General features: G+C 31.5%; 2 protein-coding genes and 1 non-coding gene across 5 annotated transcripts in view; 1 reads left to right on the top strand and 2 right to left on the bottom strand.

The window, feature by feature from the left end:
• Nucleotides 1–1,002: 1,002 nt before the first annotated feature.
• LOC105431142 (MD-2-related lipid-recognition protein) lies at nucleotides 1,003–5,023 on the bottom strand. The gene is given in 5 exon segments (XM_011645141.3): nucleotides 1,003–1,177; nucleotides 1,429–1,598; nucleotides 2,128–2,256; nucleotides 4,845–4,989; nucleotides 4,991–5,023. Coding segments are annotated over 5 exon segments (546 nt in total). The 5' UTR covers nucleotides 5,009–5,023; the 3' UTR covers nucleotides 1,003–1,093.
• Nucleotides 5,024–5,654: 631 nt separating this feature from the next.
• On the bottom strand, nucleotides 5,655–5,736 carry TRNAS-CGA (transfer RNA serine (anticodon CGA)). The gene has a single exon. It is a non-coding gene; the product is annotated as a tRNA-Ser (tRNA).
• A 4,483-nt stretch (nucleotides 5,737–10,219) lies between these two features.
• Nucleotides 10,220–26,339, top strand: part of LOC105431143 (echinoderm microtubule-associated protein-like 2) — a 38,848-nt gene continuing 22,728 nt past the window's right edge. Inside the window, exons 1-2 of one of the 3 annotated variants that reach the window (XM_011645147.2) lie at nucleotides 10,220–10,739; nucleotides 25,311–25,414. In XM_011645147.2, coding sequence (XP_011643449.2) covers nucleotides 25,369–25,414 — 46 coding nt within the window. In that variant the 5' untranslated portion in view covers nucleotides 10,220–10,739; nucleotides 25,311–25,368. The remainder of the gene's footprint in view (nucleotides 10,740–25,310; nucleotides 25,415–26,339) is intronic. The other 2 variants (XM_011645148.2, XM_089076578.1) reach the window with 2 other exon arrangements.

The raw sequence follows: 26,339 nt of genomic DNA on the forward strand, positions 1-26,339 counted from the left end.
CTGTGCATGCCTAAACGAACGATCGTGTTGTGTGTCGAATTCTCATATTATGTTTATTCATCAAACGATCTTTGGCTTGTAGGCTGAATCACAAGAGCATAATATTAATATTTTTAGCGGCAAAATACTCTGTGACTTGTCATTGCTGATAAATGTAGGTAGATAGAAATGTTAATTTATAACTTCATTTCATGGTTACAATATATTTGATAAATATTGTTTCTTGCATGCAATAAAAAATATATTTTATATATCCGGTATATATATTTTTAAAACATCTGATATTATTTTATATTAAATTAATAATATTAATTTAATATAAAATGATAATGATATTAAATTAATAATATACTTTTAGTTATAAAAGAGATTTAGTTATAAAGGACACTCTTTTACATCAAAAAGTTGCCGAAAATTTATTATTAATTTAATATTTTATTATGATATATAAAACTTTAAATTAATTCCCACAAATAAATCACTTCATAAATGCCAAGGTTAAAACGCGTGCGATCAATTTACATTCTAAGGATTCTAAGGATTTTATATTCGAAATCTCTCAAATATGAACACATTTTGCTTGAAATATTCAGCATCGTGACGTCTAGTATAAAAATGGATTTAATTTTTAAATACACAGGACAAAGATATTATTCCATTTCTTTCGTACTCATTTATTATAACAACGTTACTTCGATTATAATTTTATCTTTTAATAATATTATTTGTAATTAAGTGAAATAATTATAGTATATTAATTTTTTTCTGTACCTTTTTCTAATCAATAAATTTTATAGCAATTTATAATTATTTTTAATTATTATTAATAAAAAGTAATGAATATCAAATATATTATTTTCAAAATTGTGTACTTTAAATCTAGTTAAAAATTGTAATTATATTAATTAACTGATTAATATTATATTAATTAACTGATTAATTATAATGATATTTTTATAAAGCTATTTAATTATCATTGAATAGGTATAATAGAAGATACTATTATTGATATGATTATATCAATTTATTTCATTAAATTATTAATTGACGAATTATAATTATTGCAGACACATAGAATTTGAGAACAACAATCTCATTTCACCAATTTAATTTGGAACATGAAACAACACTCTTGCTCTTGCTCATTCCACAGCTTCCATTTGAGATCATATGTTCGCTGTAATAAAAAAAAAAACAAAAATTTTCTTTTAAGTAATATTTTTAAATCAACTTGTTTCTCTTATAACAAGCAATGTTTGTAAATCTTTTTTTTGTATTGAAATTGCATCTCAGATTCATAACTTCCCATATTGCTTTACAATTTTAATATTTAATTAGATTTCAATGCAACAAGTTACAAATATGGGATGGTAACAAATTATAGAAAAGCTTACAAAAGATCAAAATAGATATTGAAGCATCACTTACAGCAGGGAATTTCTTAGAGATGTGCAATATTACAGAATATATTTGCCTTTGGCCAGGCGAAGCTGGGCAAACAGTGGATGTGCATGCATCAAGTGGCATGCCCAAGAATGGCAAATCCACGAGTTCAGAAGCCCAATATGCTCTGCTGGATAACGCATTCCCACTAAAATCTAAAATAAAATATATAATATGAATAAATATAGTGTATGTTATATATCGAGTTCTAAAATCAATATTTCTTGATAAAGAAAAAAATATCTTTTTATCTAAAAAATTAAAATAAAAACATAAATTAAAAATTTATTTTAATAAATTTTACTTAAATAACTTTTCATTTTTATTGCGATGTGTTTGCATAATATTTTAGAATATCGGCTTATAAACATATTAGTATATTATTATTTCTTATTAATAATAATTTTTCAAAAATTATTCTTTCTAGAGACCTATTATTTCTAGAGAATAATTTTATTAATAATATTTGTACTTATTACATCTTATTTTCCAACTTTTTATATAAATGTATTAAAATTAATACAATATACATGATTGTAATATAATACAGATAAAATGTGATCAATTTCTTTATTTTCAAATAAAAATCAAAGTTTTGTGATACATCTTTTATTAATATAATGTATGAAAGTCTCATATATATATACACACTCATACATAGATATATACTTTGGATATACTTACCAGCGGTATAATCAAAACTTATACTCGCATTACGACCTCTTTTTAAGGAACAAGGCTTTCTTTCTTCGGCTTCTCTGCATGGATCTACACGTACTTCATGTATGGTACATTGTACAATGCGTTCTTCGGCTAAAACATAAGTAACAAGATTTACTTAAAGTTGTAAATATTTTCAAATAAAACAAAAAGAAAGAAAAACAGAAAGAGAGAGAGAGAGAGAGAGAGAGAGAGAGAGAGAGAGAGGAGAAGGAGAAACAGATTAAAATTTAATGTCAGTTAAAAAATTATATCTATATTGGTTTCCTAATTAGTAATTATTCATTCAAAAAATGTATATTATTATTTAATGCAGAGTATTTGCTATTCTAATTATTTTTTATTTGTTATTTATTATTTTATATTTTATTTTTTATCTATTTATTAATATATATATTTATTTGTATATATGCTATTTATTTATGTGTATTAATCAGTTAAAAATAAAAGCTTATTTATATAATTCTAATTTACATAATGTTGTATAAGAGAAACATTTTCTTGCGTAACATTTCTTACGCGATAAATAGACAACATTATGTTTACTTACAAATTATCTGTGTAATTAATTCCTAAGAATTTCGTTTTTCTTTCGTACAAGAAATAACGAGATAAGCAGAAAACTCAGCAAAATAGAGACAAAGAAATACGCGTGCACGTGTCATTCACGGCTGTAATCTCAACAAATTGACGTAAGCTAATTCGAAACTTTAAAGTTTCTGTGACAAGGCAAACATTTTAATTTTTTCCTCATATCTTCTAGTAAGATTACATACTTTAATCTATTTTTTACAAATAACTTGATTATGAATTACAACATACAGATTGCATTGAGAAAATTCTTATGAATATCTGACGAATACGCTAAAAAATTTATAAAAACCTTATCTCATACAACATATCACGTTTATGTCAAAGTCTTATCACTTATTAATTCAATAGATTTTTCTTTGGAAGACATTCTTTTTTAGTTATGAGGAAACTTATCTCTCTCCCTTTCTCTATTCTTCTTTACAAATAATAAATTTGACTCGACGCTACTTTCGTTTACAACAATTTTTTCTCAAATCAAACATTTATCAAGGAATTTTGATATGCAATGTTTAATTTCATTCACTTCGCTATGACAAATTAAAGAAATATTTTTCTTTAAACTATCTTATTTATTTTCATATGTATTTTAAATTTTGTTTCAGTTAAATAATATTTTAATAAAGTAGAATTTTAGAGTAGAATTTTTATAAATTAAATTTTAATCAAGTGTATCATGTAATAAGTGAATAATCAAATTTATATTAATAAATTTGAAAGAAGTACCAAGTACATTTTGAGCTTTCCATCCTTCGAACGTGTCGAATTCGATGACATTATATTAATTGGGAATTTATAGTATTGGCTTATTACATCCTTATCATAGATATACGTATACAATTAATTTTCTATATAATTTAGAAACTTGCTATTTTCATATCTTTTGCAAAGATCGCGAAATAAAAATTCAAAAGTTTGTGAGACTCGTGATTCGATATCTTACTAAAAAAGAAAAGATTCATAATGATTTTGTCCTATAGAAGCTTTGTAATTTACATGCCTGGAAAATAAAAAAGAAAGATAAAGATGATGCTATTTTAGTCTAGTAGTCTCTTCTTTGTTTGCATAGAAAGAAGCATTATTGCTTCAATCTCAGTCTTTTCTTCTTTGCTAGCCACACGTTTATGGGTCATTTATGTAGCTATGCTAACTGCAACGATGTTTATCATTCTTTAATAAGAAAAATATATTGTTTAAATAAAAATCTTATAATAAATAATTTACTATTATTATTATTTATTATTATTCAAAATTTCTATAGAGGTTTAAAGATTTAAAAGATTTCGAATATTGTCGTAGGGGAAACCCTAGGTTATTTAAAAAATTGATCTTGAATGAAAAAAATGATCTTAAATTTAATCAAATCAATTATGTACAATTTCTTTGAGAATATTTAAGTATTAATCATCTTTGAAGACGCTAATCCTAAAATAAATATTATTTATTTATCAATTTACAATTTATTTTAAAGTATAAAATAAAATAAAAATAAATTAACATAGATAATAAACTTTTTAATTTTTATAACTAAATCTTATAAGAGTTAGTCTCTTAATTATTGCAAACATATATTATATATATATATATATATTTGAAAGAGATCGCTTCAATAAAATTTGATGTGATCAAAACATATATATTGAAATCAATAAACAGAATACTTCATGACGGATATGTATCGGACTCGTAAATAACCTCATCCTCTGAAATATACGTGCGATAGCTGTCTTGCAAATAAAAATGCGCAAATAAAAATTGTCGTGGCAAGCTATTCTACTTTTAGATATGCATGGCTTATTTACGCGCCCTGTCGAGACGTTGCAATCGCATTAAATGGGAGTTCGTCGCTCCGAGAATGATAAAAGCACGCTATTGACCGTATCCATCGAACAACACGATTAACCCGATTTTTTTCCAGCTTCCGTTGATTACGACGTCGGTCATGAGCAAGGGTCGCCAATGGTATCGCTAACAAAAACGTGCTGTTACCTCCGTTGCATTATATTATTATTAGGTTTCTCTCGAGATCATGTCGTTCCGTTTAATTAGCAGCTCGGGGATCATTAATTAAAATGAAGAATGATACTTACATTCGGCTGGACACGGTGTCCAATGTACGACTTCCGCGTAGACCGTGGACAAGGCCAGGATCAGAACAACGATGGTGGCGAGCACAATGTTCCGGTTCATCTTCGATGGACGGTGGTTCGTAACCAAGTGAAAGAAAGCCGATGTTGAGGGTCGGTCCACACATAACACAGATAACGGAGCGGAGAATCTGGAGGAGGGGTCTGGTGGGGGTCATAAGTCAATTGAGATAGCGTTTTGATCACGACGGACCTTGCGCGCAACTGTGTCTCCTTCTCTAAGAAATATTCACAAAATTTTGTTTCCTGGTTCCGATAGCTAAACAGCTTCATGATCCCCCTATGAACCCCTATATATCGGATGTCAGAAAAGAAAATTTTGATATTTTTATATACCTAGCATTTCTTATTAATAATAATTGCATCCCTTTATCTGAATGTAGGTCTGACACGGGTTGACATTATTTACTCATTATCTCTTCAGCGTGAGTTTAAATTAGCATATTTTTTGTTAGTGTATTAAGATACTGATAGGCATAATAATTTCCTATTTTATAAATTATAATTATTGTAGTGATAATGTTTATAAAATCTTTTTTAACTTTTGATCAAAGAATAAAAAAAATAATTATTTATTTATATTATATAATGTATAAGATGATAGAAAAATTAATTATGTAATATTTTATAATCTCAAACGATATAAATTAATATAGAAATAAAACATATATATGTCCATAATTTTAATATTTTTATATTAATATTAATATTAATATTGTAAAAAAACAAAAAAATTTGATAAAAAAAAATGACCGCTGCGGACAGGATTCGAACCTGTGCGGGCAAAGCCCATTGGATTTCGAGTCCAACTCCTTAACCACTCGGACACCGCAGCTGTTGATATCAACTCTCTGTACAATCATAGATGAATAGTGTATGTCATTTTCATAACAATGTTAAATTAATTAAAAAGTAATACCAAAACGATATTATATATAAAAGAAATATTTATTTAATAATAATATAAAGTAAATTTCATAATAACTTATTTTAAATAAATTAATATTGACAAAAATAAGTATATATAAGTAAAATTTGAAAAATAAATAATAAGATTGATATTTTAATATCAATGTTTTTATTATAAATTATAAATGTAAATAATATTAAAATAATAATAAAATATATTAAGATAGTAAACTAAGAAATATAAATTGAAAGATTAATGATTACGCATAAATAACAATATTATCTTAAATTTTTTCTTTATTTTTTGAAACAAATTATTGATTCATTTAATAACTTGAAAAAAATTCAATAACTTGATACTATCTTTTAAGATGGCGTCCTCTGTTAGCCAGTCATTAATGAATGAATGCATTTCTTCTCTTCAAACTCTGTCGATAAAATAATGAAAATAATATTTATACGTGATTTTGTTGATATTTTTTTTTAATAAATTATCTTTTAAAATGTATTTGTTGTTACAGATTATAAAAAGGAATTAGCACTTAAAAATTATTAATTAATATATAATTTAAAAATCGCATTTCAAATAAAAAAATATGAATTGTAGTGTTAAAACTATAATTTTTTATAGTTTTTATAATTTTACAGCTGTTTAACTCAATGTTTATGCTTTTGCAAAGTTTCTAGATCATTTACGAATATTGCTATTTATAAATCGTTTATGCAACATATGGAATTCGTGAATGGCATAAATAGATAATGAAACAGAGAGAATATTTCGAGGATCAACGATCAGGCGAATTTCACATTGTTCACACGGGACGATGCAATACGATTAATGATTAATGGAAAACGCGAATGCGATTTATCGCAACTTGCCGACTCTCTATTCATTTGAACGAGTCTCCATTGTATTCATTGTATCATGTCGAATGCGCTTTATCATACTCTAGACATATCGTTTACAATCGTAAAAAAAAGAACAGAAACAGAAAAAAGCATATATTCGGTACAATTATTATCATCTGCGATATAAAATTATTCATTTTGTCCAAATTTATTCTAGCTTACATTAATTTATTATTGCTGTTCGTTATGCTTCGTAAATTAAAGAGCACATAAATAATTTGATTTTTTTCATTATTATTTTGTGTTTTTTCTTAAAATATAATATGTATTACCTTTAACTTAAAAAAATTATTTTTATTTGTTTGTAGCAAATTGCTTAATTTATTGCAAATATATATCTAATATTGATTTATATATAAAACGGTAATTTTATATGTAAATTTTTTATTTTTTTTAATATTTTTGTGATAATGAGATAACTATCATTCTATAATACATTATCTTTATGATAACATGATTCACAATGACATAAATTGCGTCAGCGAAGTTATGATACAAGAAGATATAAAGGAAATTTGCCCTGATATAAAATTATCAGCATTATAAAAATTTAAAAATCATATGTATAAAAAGAATACATATATATATATATATATATATATATATATATACATACATATATACACACACATATATATATATATTTTTTTCCAAAAATTCATCATATATATTTATATTTTAGACATTTTTTTCCAATAAGCTTCGCATTAACGATAAACTGAGCGAAGTTATTGTAGAATATATTCTCTCCGCATTCGCAGATACGTACATTTTGGTGTGAAGAATCGGATTACGTAAACGTTTGCGTTAAAAAAACAGACATGGCGCCACGTCCATGTACAGAAGAAGATCTATTCCCACGCTAAAAAAAAGATGATGGCTTCGCACTTCGTTTACATCGTCTGGCGCGATATAATCATCGCGAAAAGCAGAAATGACTCGTGAAGATTATACGAGAGGTGTAGGTGTATTCGAAGAGGATCTACTCGGAGGGAGATAATAATGAAGTGATGGCTCTCGGGGAATGCAAAATCGGCTAGTTGATTTGAATGAGAATGTTGTGCAAAAGTGGCCGGCCACGCGCGACGCCTCTGGTACTCAGTACTTTTACTTCGCACGAGGAGGAAAGCCGCTAAAGGAAGTGGAGATGTTAGGTGCGCGAATGTAACCTACATTCGACACGACTAGGTGATCTCGTTCATTGTGATATACCGGATATTCTGTTTTTGCCTCTTTGCCACGATTTTTATATACATCTCTTGAATTAGGAGCTATCTTCTTTACGCAAGATCAAAGCACTTCGCTACTTCTCTGACTTCATATTGCATTGTTATTGCATATTGCACAGGAGAAATATCTTCAAAATAACATCAATATCAAGTCAGAAATGATTGATTAAGTTATTTGCTGAACAAACACACTATTCTTGTGAAACTCTTACACTTCGTATATTAAATAATGTTTAAAGCGTGGAAAAAAAGTATCGAAACTGTCGTGACTGTCAATATATTGGCGTAATTAAATAAAATTGCAATTTTTCATAATTTTCAATAAAAGATTTAAAACTAGTAACGTTACATCTTCACTTTGGAATTAATTTAACCAATTCGAATAGGATTTATGCCTTTAAAGTATGCGAGCATTAATCTTCCTCCAGCTGAAAAGTTCTGGCCGCACGGGACCTTTCACGGGACATTAATGATAGACCACGATGCGGCTATAATGCTACATAATGAGGTAGTAGTCAATGCGTTAGATGAACTAGAATATGCATATTAATAAGAAACGCAGTTGCTCGCATTTCTCATCACCTTTAATACCATCAAGCAATTTACTTTCCATGCGCATGAAGAAATCGTGAGTTTCGGATAACCAGATACGTACGCAAAAACAATAACACGAGTAGTATCAGCTACTGTTATTAATCGAGAAATGAAATCTTGGAAACACCCATCTCTTTGAAGTGCAGCATGATAAATCATGATAGCAATAAAGATTAACGAACCGTTTTATTTTACAATATAAATAGAGATAACAATATATAAATAAACAGATAAAAAGCTCGAGATACTGACGGGAGGAAAATAGAAACAATTGTAACAATTGATTCAATTTAATCATCAAATGTGATTTTACATTTTTTCGTGCTTTCAATTTTACTTCACTTCTTGTACTTTTGACAATATTGTTAATTTTGCAAATTTTGTTTTGCCGAGAAGTGTGACATATGAAATGCGTGTCACACATTTTGCGCATATGGATATAAACTATGTGTATGTCATGTAGAAATGCGGATGCAGAAGGTTCGTGTCGGAAACCGCGATTGTCGATATTTATGAGAACCGGCGGAGCGTCAGTGAATTATCCGGGAACATTTGTTCGACATATGTTTCTTCCGGATTCGGAGAGAACCGGTTTTCTTCCATAAAACTGTACAACTTAATTCAAGGCCAATCCAGTAAGGATTCCAATTAAACATTTCATTATGCACAATTATTAAATACTCCCTTAGTTGCTATATCTTCTTTGGATTCTTATTCTTACTTATTCTTTATCACAGTTTATACATAATTTCTTCTTGCTATAAAAAATAGCTATCCTTTAAATTATATAAATTTAGTCCTAATTAAATAACGAGTAATCAATTTTTTATTATAAATAACATTGCCCGTAAACAATTATATAAAAATAAAACTTTTAATTATTTACAGAATTAATTAATGTTTATAGTACAATACTACTACTTATAGCTTCAATTATTATCTATACATTTTATATTGTTTTTTATATTGTTTAAGTAATAAAGTAAAATAAGAAGAATTGAAGTCAATCTCAAAATAAATAAAAAAGTGATAGATGAGAGTTATAATTTTTTCTAATATTTATTAATAATTCCTTTGTAGCCTAATACTTTTAATTATTAAATGATATTGCATTTCGAAATGGATGGAATTACAAATATTTGTAGTCAAAATCTATAGATCATTTTTATATAATATTTACTAATGATGATTATAAATTTGTCTACATTTTTCAAGATATTATTGAAGCAATAAATTCATACTTGAAGTATTAAAATGTGATTATTTAAAAATCATGATGAGTTTATTATAATTTGACATACAAGTTTTATTCACAGAATAAATAAATATGATTATATTTATTTGTCTCAGTTATCTCAAAATGGCGCAGTTCCATAATTTTATGGATTTCTTCTTAAACAGGTAAATCTTCAAATGTGCGTGGCTCTGTCTTTCAAATGTACAGTTGGAACTTCCATACGAGCGCTGTCTTCTCACGCTCTTATCAAACTGAAAGAGCGGACAAGAGATAAGCAAATGACATGACAAGCGAAATGCAGCGGCAGGTTACGCTCCTGGTATCTCGCTGCGTCGTCACACCTGTTGCCCTCGGCAGGATACCAGCGTGATACGCCACTGGCCGTAAACCGCTGGCACGGCTCACCTGTTGGCCTCAGCAGTACTTGCTGGGTTCTCGACCGCGCGGCACCTTTCGCCCGAACGTTGCTGACGAAGCGACGACTTCACGTTCTTTACGTATCCGTCGTCCGGTAGGCTCTTCTCTCTCTTTCTCTCTCTCTCTCTTTCTCTCTCTCCCTTTCTCTCTCGCGCGCGCGTGCGTCTCCAAGAGACGAGTTCGCCGCTTCCCCGGTTGGTCCTCGTCCATCGGGGACCTCTACATCCGGTACCGGAAGGAGGAACCGGAAGGAAGGGATCCCGCGAAGCGGGGCCTTCGCCCTCAACCCGGAGGAACGCGACGCGCCGCACCGGACGGACGAGGAGGTGGGAAGGCAGGCGGGGGAAGCTAACCGGTCGGCCGCTTTCCGCGGATTCCTGAACCGCCGTCGGTCCCCGTCTCCGGATTGTATGCAAATACCTCGCGGAAACATCCTCGCGCGGGTTGCTGCCGGCCGAGAGAGCGTGGTGTTCACCCTTCCTCGAGAAGGTGAGAAGAGGCTCTCCTGCTTCGGCGGCAGATTTTACGCGGCTGTGTAACCAGGTACGCACGTACGCCGATCGCGTGTCAAATTCGTACCTTTGCTCCCTGCTATGTGCGATATTTCGCGATAGACAACATCCAATAGTCACGCGAACGAGTCGATTGTTCGTTCGGATAACTATCCCCCTTATCGGGGAGCATTTGAAACGCGCGGCCGCTGAAAGGATTTATCTTTGTGTGTTTGAAAACTTTCGGGAAACTGATGGTGATCAAGTTCTGTTTTGCGATAAATTTAAGAATATTTTTTGATATAATTTCTCGACTGATGTGATTGATATACATGTAGATAATACGCTATGAATGTTCACTTTCTCTTAATAAAACAAGTTTGGTGACAAATTGACAGTCGGTATTTCTTTAGCAAAAATTTGATTGGATGTATCATTAAATCTGACATTTTAATTTTTATCACTTAATATATCATCAGTCAATATTCAATTATCTCAATTTTTATTTTTCGAAATGTTTTTAGATTATTTCTTTTTTATTGCTATTATTTATTGTATGAATAATATATCACTGATTTCCGCCTAATGACAAACTTTTTTTATAAAATTTAAAATTAAAATCTTTTAATTGAGATTTACGATTAAAAAATATAATTTTTATTAAATATCTTCTAAATTAACTACAAATTAAATTTTTATTAAAAATATTTAATTAAATATAAAATTAAAATTACTTTCAAATTAATATATAATTGAAAATCTTTTAAATACATATGCGCGACATTTGGTATAATCGATAATAATCAATCTCGGTAATGACATAATGCACTGGAGGGGCATCAGAAAGTCCAAGCACATTTAGTCATATTTATTTCAAGATAAAATGTTGTCTGCCGCGGTTGATGAGAAATCTTAATCTCGAGATTATAGGCAGTACTATGTACATAGATAATTACAGATAGTGTATCGGCAGAATGCTCTCAATCGTAGGAAAAGCGATTCGCATTAATCGATAAAAAATATTTTACAACTTTTTACAAAACTGCTTTTAGTTTTACATTAACCTTATCAAAGATTAAATAGAATTAGATTGCCAATATGTGTCAGGGTTTATATTCGATGCTTCGATGGTAAAGATACAATATCTCTTAAAAATGTTCTTTGAATCAACATCTCAAAAGAGATAAATAAGACTTCTTAAAAAGACATGAATATTTAATTTATTTTTATTGAATTAAACGTATTAAAAGATGGTGTGCATTGATATTTTATCTTATAATTGTAAATTTATAAATATATTTAGACATACAAATTATTTTATGTGCATAAACTAAGCAAATCTATGGAAACACAAAATGTTATTTCTCATCATCAATACACTCAGAGAAAAAAGTCGTATTAATAACTAGAAATTTGTACAAACAGCGCCTCAATGATGTATAATAAAGTTGTAATAAGAACAATCAACAAGTTACATGAATCAAGAAAATATAGTAAAATTAATCTTTAGTAAATCATTAAATAAACTAATGTATTGTATACCGTTGTTCTCAGTATGTACTTTTTAAACTTAACTCAATTGTTAACTATGGCATTATGCTTATTTCACAAAAATATTCGTCTAAATTGGAAAAATATAATGTCATATTCTATTTGTATGAAGTCTATAGAATTATGTAATTATAGTCGCTATTTCACTATTAATTAATCATTCATATCTATTGTTATCCTGACTATATTTTTATTGTATTCAATATTTTCATACTTATTACTTTAAAAACTTAGATATTTAAATTTCATAATTATCATTAAATATAGTTGCCACAACTATTTTGTTTTCTCTCAGTGTATTGAAATTGAGCATTTTATGTACTGTTTCTCATGCGAAATTGTTTAACAGACCTCAATACGAGATGGAATTCTAACGTTGTTACAAACTGTCGATGCGATAATTCGATAAGATCGGGGGAAAACTTAGTTGCTCATGCAAGCGTTTCAAAACGCTTTACGGGAAACAATAACCTTCCTTTAATGATTATTCCGCTAATATTCCGATAGATAATGTAAAAATGAACCCTTTCGACGTAAACACGGAGTAAAGCTTTTCTATAAATTATTCACGACATGATGATCATCCTCTGAATGCCACGTTTGAGAAACAGACTTTAATAAAAAGAAAAATGAAGAAATATTATAATTAAAAATTCATTATTTATTTTTAATATAGTTGTGACGAGAAACAATCCTATTTTTTAACACACGAGCTGAAACAAAACGTAAACAATTCATGCGAATGGTGCGAATAAAATTCTCGAACGTCTTTACAGAAGAGGGTTCGTATTAGCTTTAAAGGAAATAAATATTGTTTCTTTTGTTGTCTAACTATGCATAAAGAAAAATTATGTATCACTCTAGAACAGTTCTCATTCAGGCGGTTTGTCGAACGAGCTACGATATATTATTCTTTGACGCTTCTTCAATTTGTAAAATTGATGAGAGTGAGTTACGGGGGGGGGGGGGGGGGTTGTTTTTGCGGCGAGAACCGCGCGCGCGCTTCACGTACCGTACGCTGGCGTATTTGGCGCAGGATAAGACGACCGAAGATCTCGAGCACACCGCCGCCAATTACACGACCTGTTCCGACAATGTGAGCCAACGGCGCGCTCAACCGGGTTTCTCACGACATTCACCGGCGCCGTAATTTCTCTCGCCATTGTCTAAGCCGTGAGTCGCGTATAGAGAGTGTGACTCCCATGAGTACGCGCGGCGACGAAAAAGCGGAGCATAACGGTGTCGGTGTTATTAAAAATTTCGCGCATCGCGTCCTCGGGGGAAGGAAGCCCGATTTTCGTTATCGGCGACGCGCGACGGAAATAGACATCTCGTCATTGTGCGCGACGACGCGACGCGACGCGACGCGATGCGATGCCATGCGATGCGACATGACGCTACGCAATCGCCGTCGATTATCCATGCTCCCGCGCGAGATAACGTAACGTGCAAAACGACTAATTATAACTGACGGCCATACGAATGACTAGGAAATACATCCTTACACATTGTATCGCGAGCGAGATATTCAAGCGTACGACAACAACATGTTTATGACATTCAAGAGATTGTAGAAGGAACAATGAATATCTCTCTCTCTCTCTCTCTCTCTCTCTCTCTCTCTCTCTCTCTCTCTCTCTGTTTTTCTTGCGTGTGCGCGAAATATGCCAACTATATGTGAATTCTGGATGTTAAGAAAAAATTATTCTTTATTATTTGTTATTTTAAATAATTAACACTCGCGACACAATTTGAAAAAGTGCTATTGCTAATAATAGCAAATTGCTAATATTAACATCCAGAATAATAGTGCTAATAATGCGAAAACTTTGTCTACTTTAAAAATTTTTCTAAAAATCTGTTAAAAGTTTTAAAAAGTTTTCCTTTTTTTTTCTTATCAAACGACAAAAATTTTTAAAATTTGGAGTTTTTCCGTTCTCTCTTACGAACCCTGTTAGATTGCTTTAGGAGGTTCGTTTATTGCCAGCTTTCCTCCGGTTTCCTTTACACAATGAATCCATATGTATTGATGAATGCATGCAAAATTATTAAACCTCTTATATAAGAAAAGAAATTTTCACCGTCTCATCAATGGTTCTCTTCTCTACTTCGATATATATATATATATATATATATATATATATATATATATATATTTGATATACAAGGTGATATATCAAATTAATTATTGATTATTTGATTAAGTGAATACAAACTTTGAATTAGATTCCATTTTTAAAAAGCAGGCGAATCTGAAAGAAGAGAATTCGCCGCAGTAACCTTAAAGCTGAATATATATAATAGTGATTTGCAAAAATATAGCACCTGACAAAGCTTTCGCTACTTGCGTTAATATATTTCAACGATAATCGAAAATGCTGTAAAAATTTATTTTAATTTTATTTGAATATGCACGAAATATCTCTATAATAACTCGATAGTGGATTGAATAAATTTGTTTTTAAAATGCAATGAGAAAGATATCGTATAATATATCTCTCAACTTTCTAGCCTTACACAATAACTCTCAGAGGTGGGAAATAAATTTACACTTTAAACAAACTATGTTTTTTTCATGAGGGATTTGTAGGTGAATTTAAAAATTGTTTTAAAAATGAAAATATTATATCGTTGATCGCGGCACAAAATGCACAAAATTGATAATATTTAAAGAAAGAGAAAATAAATTAAAAAAGATATGTGTAAACATTAGACGTAAATTCTTTCTTATTAGAGTTGTGCAGAATTAATTAAAATTCACTCACAAAATAAATATTAATATATTTTATAATATTAAAATATATATTAATGGAAAAAGAAGAATGGAAAAGAGCAAGAAGAAATATATATTAATGAAACAAGATTTATAAAATTTCACCAATTTGCCCAACGTCATAGCTCATTTTGTTCTCATATAGAGACACCATTCCATTAAATTTTATCGTATACGATACTATGTATACGAAAAAAAGGAAACACGTTAAATAAATAATAAATATAATGACTGCAAACGCGCAGGCATGCCCGAGGCGAAACGACGTAAGAGATAAGAATTTAGTTTCTCTGTTGACTGTTGTGCACAGCAGGTTCTAAGTGCTACGAAATATATTTTGCGGGAGTATAGGGTGCAGAGGTTCCCACGGGATCGCGATTAGTTCGGTGCAGGTTATGAGGAAATCGTGGCTTCGTATCGTGCTTTCTTATCGTCCGCAGGGGGAATTTAAAACGAGTAGGTGTACTCTCGTGTTGAAGCTCATTATCTATTTGCGATAAGTGTCAAGGCCGCTGACTGTGGATTCTGTCAAAAATCCGTGGGACTTAATTACCATCATTTTTAGATAATCTGAAAATGCTGAAAAAGAATTTGAAATACAAAACGCATTTTATTTTTCCATCATTTTATTTAAAGTAATATAGAGTAATACGATACATGTGGACTGCTAAGAAAAGACCTGCGAACTTTTGGCAGAATTTACTCGATCACCAGCCACGCTTCTAAATATAACCTAACGTTTTATATTTTAACATTCGACCCTGACTACTAACGAGCGCTCTTACTCTTTTATTTTCTTCTGCTATGAAATTCTTGCCCGATACACAACACCGTTCACCTTTAAGCCGACTAGGGTCTCCGAACAGAAACAGAATATCTACAGAAATCCCATGTACAAATCACCATTCACTTTCATAGAAGAAATATTTATTATCCGTATGCAAATTAATTTAATTCGTGAGAAACGTGATAAATAATAATGCGCAATTATTAAGGAGAAATAATTCTTGGTTTAGAAAATGTGAATTCTATTGATATACGCTATTAATATACTGGGATGTCGTATGCGCATTATTATTATGATAACGATAAGATGGCTCGTTAGATTGATAGGAAAATTCAATTATTTATTCATGATTCCTCGTTAGAATCATATGTGAATTTGATGATATAAATTATGTATTAAATTGCAATGGAATACTAAAGAGATTTGGATCCCACGTGCAAATTACACGAATGGCACGAGTTCGATAGGTGTCACCGATCTCACCACCATTGCTACGCGCATAATGGACATCGAGGTCAATCAACTGCAACGCGATGCGAGGTATGCGTTTGCATGTGCGGGCTTGACACGATAAACCTTTCCTACGCAACTCCCGCGACTTTCTCGTTATCAAACCGTTCGATCCATCGATCTGAAACTGAATAAATAACAGTTCGGTGTGTCACACGCTAAAGGAGCACACACGCATCTCATTAAAATATATTATTTTCTCAGTTTCAATTTCTACCGACGAATAATTGCAGTACTTTTAACTGCAGTATTTTAATAAACAACATTAAAAAGACAAAAAGTTACAAGAATTAAAAATGACAAGAAAAAATGACAAGGGAAAAAAAATTTACAAGAAAAGAACATAATTAATTTTGTTAAGAGATATAAATAAATTAAGTTTAATTTTAAGAGAGAAATGTTTAATATTTTAAATTAAAGTTTTTGAAATTTTAATACAGCTTACAATTAGTGAAATTACTTTTGAATTATTATGGAACTATTTTTTATAAATTTTTTGTAGAAGTATTAATTAAACGTTTATGTAATATATGTATAAATTAATAATAGAATTAATAATAGAAAATTAGATATTCATATTTTGCATATTAAGCATCGAATAGCTATAATCTTTTGCAAAACACCTGATTACAACTGATGTTATTTATAATTGATATTATTAGTTAATGATGTATGAATAGAGCCTGTGGATAAACCTGAAAGGTAAACTGGATTAAAATTAAGTATTGATTATATTGATGCTACAAAAATGAAAAATATAACTGCGTGCGATAACTATGCTTCGCCGACTAAGAAAGATAATATACGACTATTTTCATAAACATTAGTTACAGCTAGATACGGTTAAGTTTTCTTTTTCATTCAAGATACACTCTTTAATTAAAATTATCCGGTGATTTAAACTGATTATCTTTTGCTCTTTTAAAGGCAGAAATGGAGAGAGAGAATCAGACTATAATTAAATTTAACAAACGTTTATTGATATGACATATAAGATAGAGTGAATGGAAATAAGTACGTGAGCGAACTTCTAATTTTAAATTTGACTTACTTTCTCGTCCATTCACCAACTATACAAGGAGTTGCGGGATAAACGCGTTATGTATCCTTGAAATTAAAATATTACAGAGAAAATATACGCGAGAAATTCACTTGGAAGAAATTGTTACGGTTTAATACATTAATACATCGACGTGAAAAACATGGTATTAAAAATCCTACTTATCTTACCGTTTCAGAAAACAAGCGGGCAAGGACGAGACATAATGCGATTTCGCTTCTCTTAATATTACGCTTCCCTTAATATTAATTTGTATTTCAATAACAACAATGTTTACGAATTCAATGTGCGATTATTGCTTATCTTTGTCGACTAATAACGCCCGCCGCGCCGTTCGTCAGATAAGAAAAGAGCGAATCTGCCTCGCGAATGCAAATTTGCATAAAGGATATATACCGCCAGATTTTCTGCGTAACATCCTGCTGCAACTTGTTATCCGGAACGAGATTTGAATGCTAGCAGAAACGGAGAGTCTCTCTCTCTCTCTCTCTCTCTCTCTCTCTCTCTCTCTCTCTCTCTCTCTCTCTCTCTCTCTCTCTCTCTCTCTCTCTCTCTCTCTCTCTCTCTCTCTCTCTCTCTCTCTCTCTCTCTCTCTCTCTCTCCAACGAGATCTCGTGACCGATAAACATTATCGATCGACTTCGTCTTTATAAATCAAAACAGGTCTTGCATTCCCTCGTCTGGAAACCAACCATGAAATTACAACTATGAGAAGCATTCGGGTAATTTAAATAACAAATTCGAGATGTTGAAGTAAAAGTAATAAATTAAAGGAATTCACAGCCGAAAAATGTAATTACAAATACAACATTAATAAAACATTAATAAAAAAACATAAGTATTGAAGAGTTTTTAAGATAAATATATAGATTTATCTTTTATTATTAAATAATTTGTCTTACTATTAAATATTCCATTTCGATTTTTTTTATTCCTCGCTTTCTTACGGTGACAATAGCTATACTTGGATATACCTGACAGAATACATACGGCTTCGCATTCATCCATAGTTCGTGTCTTGTCCCTATTTATTTATCTTGACGCCAGTCGCATGTCCTCACGGTCGCGCCATTAATGCGAAGGATGCTACGCCAAAATTTGCATAACATCCACCTACGTCTTGTTAACTGGAAACAGCTCTAAACACGAGACGCAAATGATTTAACGTCATTTCCTTGTGATTGTCACAATGTCGTAATGTCTGTTGATCAAATTAAATCATTAATTTTTGTTACATTGTATTTTACTACATTTCATACATTTGCTCGCAATAGCATATTTTTTAAAATATATTCAGCTTCAAAGTTTTAATAATTTTATAACCGTATTGTATATAAATATGGCTAAAATTGCTTAATTTCGAAGAAGCTGTAAAGCGCGATTAAAAACTGCGCTTTAAAACTTTTGTTAAAATGCCAACTATTAAAAACATTAATAAATAATTACAAATTATGTATAATGAAAAACGTAAAAAGATATATATGATATTTTTAAAAATATAAAAACATTTATGTGTCTTATTCTTTTTTAATGTGATCTTTTCGAGATATAAAGAGATATGAAGAGAATGTTATGCTTATAAAACTGAAAATAATAACGCGATAGTTAATTAAAATCATACAATCAAATCAAACAAATCAATTCATACAAATATTCTCTGTCAGTATTCTCTGCTACTTGTAAAGAAAAATTATATATCTTATACAATATGTTGTCAAGTTTAGGGTCAGGATCAATTGTGCACAGCATAGCTATTCTCTTTGAAGATGCAGTATAAAGGGGAAATACGTGATTGGAAACTAGAAACGAGAGATGCGGATTCTATGCACATAGCTGTTTTATTTAGCGCTGACTATGCGCGCGGCCATTAGCGCTTTGGATGAGCCGAAATTTACATAACGTCCACCTACATATTGCTGCCTGAAAGAAGATTTCTGAATGAGACAAAGATATTTCCTGTCGGCGCTTAGCGGTAAAGTTACGTAATATTACGCGTAACGTGATAAACCACAGACTAATCTCATAAAATTCTTGAGATTGTAATGTATATTCATTAATTTGGACAGAGTGCTTCATTTACTGTTCGTTAACATCGACAATCCATTTGTTATTTTTTATTTGTAAAAGTTAATTTATATTTGAAATGAGAAAACTATTTATGTAAAATAATTATCATAATTATTTTATAATTAAGAACAGCACATTATCAGGTTGCTTTAATGAAGTGATTGCAATGAATATGATTGCAATGTTCACAAAATGTTGGCATTTAACAATTACATCATAATATCCGTAAACGTATTAACTTTTTTAAAGAATTTAATTGTAAAAATTTCAAAAGTATTATTTATGTTAAATCTTATTATATATATATTATTAAAAATACTATTTTATTATATTTCACAGACTATAATTAATTTTAAAATTTATTATTATAAAAGATTACAAATTGTCTATATTTTGATCTAATAATCCTTCAAAATAATAATTCCAGGATTTACAGATAACTATAATTTTAAACGTAGTGTAGATAACTGACAGGATATATTTGTTTGCTATTTTGTTATTTATTTATAGATTAAAATAGAAAAATATAAAAAAGATACTGAGGATGACCTAATAAGAAATTGAAATGTTTGTGACAGGTACTATTTATACTGTTAATAATTACATGTTCATGAATCGTAACTTAGCACTTAGCCAGCTCAGCTTTTATGCTTTTATTTTACCTTATAATTCCAGGACTTCTTTTCTACTTATTTTCGTTTCGCGTGTAAAAGAAGCAATAAAAATTTACAGCGCAATAAATCGTGTATTGCAGCGGAAATTGGATTTTGTATGGCTCTCACAAAACGAAAAACTTATTATTACAAAGTCAGCCAAAGTTGAACTCGGATGGATCGATTAGTCATATTCGGAACGCAATGTGCGTCCTTGTTTCTACATACCTATATCAATATTTAACGAGTTACTGCTTTAATATATAACTGATTACATAATATACCAATTCAAAGTCGCTGTAATATATATTTAGCTAAATAATTTTATTGTATGTCAAAAATAAAATTATTTAACTAGATACTGCGCTGTAATACACTTTTTATTGTATATTTTAAAGTCTTTTATATATTCTTACGCCTTGTTATGTATTACAATTTATTTTTGTAATTAATTGCACGTTTGGCCTTGGATCATGATTTTTGTTATTCCATATATTCATAATTAAAAATCGTAATATGTAAAACTTACTAACGAGTTATTTATGATCTGCGTGAAAGGAATGTTTGGCGGGAAAGTGTACTGCACGCGAAATTGAATTAATTAAGGTTTGGTAAGGTAGGAAATATGGAATTCTACTCTCGCCGTTCTGAGAAAGCTTGTCTTATAGTTAACTGTCTCTGCAACTTTACAATGTATATTGCATATGTAAAATGTACTTACATTACGATTTAAATCGATCTTAATTTTGCATTTCTTTATTGTAACACTAAAATAAATTTACAAATTTTGACGTATTTTATTCCATAAATTTCATGAACATATAAATTCGCATTTTTATGTTTCATCTTTTTGTTCGCTAATATTTATAATTTTATTATAATTATCTAATATTATATTACTGTAATACGCATAATTTCAAAGTTGATTTTTTTATTTTTTAAGTAACACTAAATACATATAAACGAAAGAAAATTTACAAGGTTACCGAGGCTATACAAAAATTGATGAGACTTTTGCAGGAGATATTTGACTCTTGATTGTTCTTTTCTTAATCTAAAGTGTTTTCTTCGTTGGAAATTACATGCTGTCATTCTCGAATGGGCTAATTGAGAATGTTCGGCTTGATGAGGATTCATATCGCGTGCTTACATAAGACGTCCCAGATTAATTAAGGAATCGCTTCATTAGACATAACGCGTCAATATGATATGCTATTGCGTCGATTCATATGTGAAATTATATTATACGAGATCATACGTAAGGAACTATATGTGACGTTCATAGTAATTTCGTGACTATAATTAACAATAATTAATCCGCTCGTTAATTAAGAATAGAAGCGATGCACGAATCGTCTTTTTTCTCTTTCTATCACGATTATCGCATATATTACGAGAAAATATATATCGGCGAAACTTTACAACCAACGGCATCATGTTGTAACGTATGTATTATCATAATTGTACCTATAACTTGTACTTTGAACGTAAAATATCAGAGAAATAATTCGAGCCATTTCGACCGCCATAAATTCAACGTTGATCCACTTTAGCCGGCAGATTGTCTGTTAACTACCAGCTGTGTTTAACGAGTCTCATTCGCGCCAACTAAGTTCCATCACCGCCCCGACGTCGCCGTTTGCCGTCTCGCGGCATCAATTCGCGTCTATGCAAATTCGTTTCGCATTGTCACAGCGCGCGAAATGCACAATCGCCCTCACCTACGAAACGCATTCTCCGCTTGCCGCTACTTCAACTTGCGTATCCTTATTAGTCGTTCTACTGCGAGCGCAGCGTGGTATTTCGCTTAAACAAACGCAGCTGCATGAATTTTCTCGTAATAGAAAGTTCAATTTCCTTCCAACATGTATAATGTAGAAGTATGCATACTGCGTGTAATTTATGTGATATACACGTTAGTACACGTTGACTTAATTAGTAATTGATATCGTTTAATTTATTTCATTTGAACTTTAATTAATTTAAAAAATTTTAAATGATATAAAATGTAGATTACTGTAGTTTATATTGTAATTTTGTTACATTTACTTCTCTTTTCTTGCAATATTATTTGGTTTTAAATGTCGATTGTTTAAAAAGTTTATTTCATTTGAATTTTTATCAGAAATACTTTGAAACCTGGTTACACAACATGAATATGAATAATCTACAATGTAAATATTAAAGATTATTTTACCTTGCGGTCATATTAATTTCTCGAGATCGTAAGACAATTACAATGCGTGATTTTTGCTTCATGTCGTTTTCAACAATTTATTAAACAGCAGATCAGCGTAAATGCGGTGATATGCGGCATATTTCACCGGTTATCGCGTAATCGGATTTGACGGATATCGTGTCACTCTATCTAAGCAGATAGGGAGAGAAATAAACGTAAAACGCGATACGGAGATCATAGGCGCGGCTATTTATGTAAACCTAATGTCACTTGACCGACTCGAATCTTAACTGGCTCGACAGCGCAGGGCTGCCTACGGACACCGGACGGTGAACCAATTACCCATGTCGTGTGTAATACGTATAAGGACGCGTACATGGCGTCATGGTGCACGGCGAAACGCACCTAGTGTGCACAACGAGATCTCGTAAAATAAGCACCGTGGGGCCCGGCCTTATGCACCAATAAGGCAGCATTCTGGCCAGGTCAATGCTTACTGGTTTTGTATTTCGAATCGCTCCCTCGGCTTCGCTCTCTTGTTTCCTCGGCTCCTTTCTGAGGATAAATCTCGGCGCTATATAAGTAGAGTAGTATTTATTTTCTTTCGAAAAGTGAAAATATAAAGAATAATCAATCTGGAAACTAGTTCAAAAATATTGACCTTAGAATTCATGTAATAAAATTTTTTTATTATGTATAACAAAATTTGATTTGTTCAATTTTTCTGATTTTATTAAATTAATTTGAGAAGCTGTGGAGAGGAGTAGGGAGGCAAAAGAATATAGACTGTATATTGATTCATATTTAAATTATCTAAATATAGAATTCAGAAATTCTTGATAAGAAAAATGTCAAGGATAATATCGTAAAAATACTTTTTATAATACCCTTTATATTTTAGACTGAATAGGAATTTAAATCAAGTTGATTATGAATCATCGGTTGACTATGAATCTTTCCGTACTAAATTATTTTTTGGTGCAAAGATATTATAATTTTCGCGTTATGCAAAAATAAATTAACTATCAAAACAATCCTACCTTGTTACTCTCTAAATATACAAGTGCGATTGCGGCGATTATGCCATTATACAAATAATCTGCCGAGATCGAGATCGCAGCGTCTTCTTCGATTCAAGAGATGACTGCCGGCGTCAGGCTGTATGGAGTGAGATTGTAAACCACTGAGTCTGGCACGTATCCTGGCCATATTCGCCGAGTAATATACTCACCGTGTCCCAGTTCGCGATAATGCACTTCGGATCTCTTTGCGTTTCCGACATACATTCGTTCGAGCCTGCTCGAGCGAAGTGGATATCGATAGTCGCGAACGAACGCGCAAAAGCGGAATACCGTGAGACGCAAAAATGGAGCCGGTTACAATGATGACGACGACAAGATGAGACCATGTCTCGAGCGATTGAGAAATCGTGCGAAAGCGGAACGCGGTAAAGGATGTGCGAAAGGATGCCGAAAAATTTATATCTGCCGCGTATTCATATTCCCATTCTGTAAAGCATCAGAGAAAGATTTTAGATATATTCAAGGACGTATTCTTTGGACGTACTTCTATGCGGTCGAGAATTTATAATCGAGAATTCGTGAATTGTATTATAATCCATTTTGACTGGCATTATTTTATTTTAATGACCTTTAAGAATGTATTACGAATGCTTTTACTTACGATGAAAAAAATTATAGATTATCCTAGGTCGCATTTAAAAGTAACACAAAAAATTTTGCGACGATTTAAAACTTGGATCAAAAGTACTTTATATTTAAATAATTTTTTGATCCAGGTTCTAAACCGCCATTGAATTTTTTTATATTATTTTTAAATGCGATTTAGAATAATTTATAAGCTCTTTTATCATTTTTTTTATTGTACATATAAAAATAATAAGAATAGATATGATACATCCTTAAACGCTGCTTTGAATCGAATAATTGCACTTCATAGTCTGTCTGTCGTTGCGTTCCTTCGGACTACGTATAAAATAATTAAAGGCTATTGTTCTTGTGATTATGCTCGTAACAGAATCCATCCACAAGGTATAAATCTCGTTCTTGCACTCGCGGCATCCTATAGATAAAAATCCGCTGTCTGCACTTTCTTCTTACGGCGATTGTAAACACGAAAGGTGCAACGTGTCCTACATTCTCTTGACGATTCTTTATGCACACATACTATCATGTACCGCCATTCGTTTTCATTGGCCAAGGTCGTTATACGTTGATGTTCCTTCTTTCGAGCGAAATCGCCGGCAATTCACGCTCGCGGGCAAAAACGCGGTGCGGAAAAACGCGCGCGTTTAAAAGTTACAGGATTTTGTTGTTCACAGCTGCTTACGTAAAGGCCGAACACGCCGTTAGTCTTTTGCTAGAGAAATCTATATTTATTCGAATTACAGTCGTTACAAAGAAGAGGAACACGTTTGAAATTTGTATATGTATATGTGTAATATTTCTGAAAGTTTATGCAAAAATACAGGAATTTTATCTATGTAGCTTTCTTTTAAATTAAGTAAGAATTTTAATTATATATTTGATATAATAACATATTTTTAATTATACTATTTTCAACGTTATTAAATTATAAATTAAGAAAATAAAAGGATTTTCATCATCTTTATTTTTTATTTTGTTTTAAAATTTACATTTTCTATAGCATTACAATGATTTTACGATTTAGCGCATTAAAGCATAGAATAAAATACAAAATACCACCTATGTAATCGTTATCTAACTATTGGCTTAGTCTTTAGTTTACTTGATTGATTTCCTGGATTACAGTGAAATTTAAAATAATCGTTTCCAAGCTGGATAATTTCAGCCATCGGTAATCTCTCCGGTGGTATTCCTACTTAAGACCATTGTCTTCGAACAATGATTTCGCACAATGGCGAGCGCTGTTCCGGTAATTACGGAAACAATTAATAGGAAGACGCGATTAGAAGTGGCGCATGCGATATTTCGTTGCGATGCGATGCGATGCGTGCGCAAAGCAAGTGCACACAACAATATTACTGTTTTTCTTTTTGCAGACGCGATTCCTCCATTAAGGTGCTACACAAGTATGAAAAGGAAAGTTCGGAGTCGACGATGCGCGTAAACGGGCATTCAGAACAGAGTGCGAGGCAAGAAATGGGTAAGACCACCATACTTTCCACAATAACAGCGCTATCGTGACGAATCGTTTATTAAAAATCAACAAAATTACAGGATTCCTTCCATCGCGAGCGAATTGGAGCGTAGTTCCAATTAAACATTTAATTTTCGTATCTGACTGTATTCAAAACAAAATATTTAAAAGGAAGGACCATTAAAGAAGATATAAATCTTTAAAAAGAATTTTTTTAATGTACGTGTATTGAAATAGTAATGTAATATTACAAGTGAATTGAATTGAACAAAGTTTCGCGTTTCCACTCAACTTACGTGTCATTGATTTCCAGCGAAATGATAAATTGCCTCTACTCGAGTCGTATAGAGGCCGCATAGAATTCGACGGAATCCTCGACACACAAGGACGCGTTCCGATTTAGAAAAATGGCGAGGAATCGAGACGATGTGCACGCTCGCACACGCGTCACGTAACGCACGTATTGTCTACGGCACGGTGGCACTCGTAACATAAGCCATTCAAGGTGGCATGATGACGTTACTGGAAGGTGCGCCCGAAGAGCTCATCCTGTTCTTTCATTAATAACGATCCGCCGGCTTCGAAGCGTAGCTAACGGTAGCCTTCTGAGAATCCACGAAATTCCTCGCGCCTCTGAGTTTCCCGTGCGCCGAATACCTTCGATTCGCGTATCAGAATTATAGAGACGCCGCATTGCATCTCTCGAGGAAAATGCCGGTCGGTTTTCCGCAGGGAAATCGCTCCGTCCAACGCGATTGACTTTCAAATCCATTCTCGTCATCGTGGTGAAAAATTGGTTTTAAATCTGATATACCGTTGGCGTACTCGCTCGATTGAATAAGATAAGATAGATAAAGTCAACTTACGAGAAGTCTAAAAAGTAAAAATATAAGCAGAAATTTGTACACTTGAGTGAAAGTAATTAAACGGT

Source organism: Pogonomyrmex barbatus, unplaced genomic scaffold, assembly GCF_055798465.1.
Source record: "Pogonomyrmex barbatus isolate J1 unplaced genomic scaffold, ASM5579846v1 scaffold2, whole genome shotgun sequence".
Lineage (NCBI taxonomy): Eukaryota > Metazoa > Arthropoda > Insecta > Hymenoptera > Formicidae > Pogonomyrmex > Pogonomyrmex barbatus.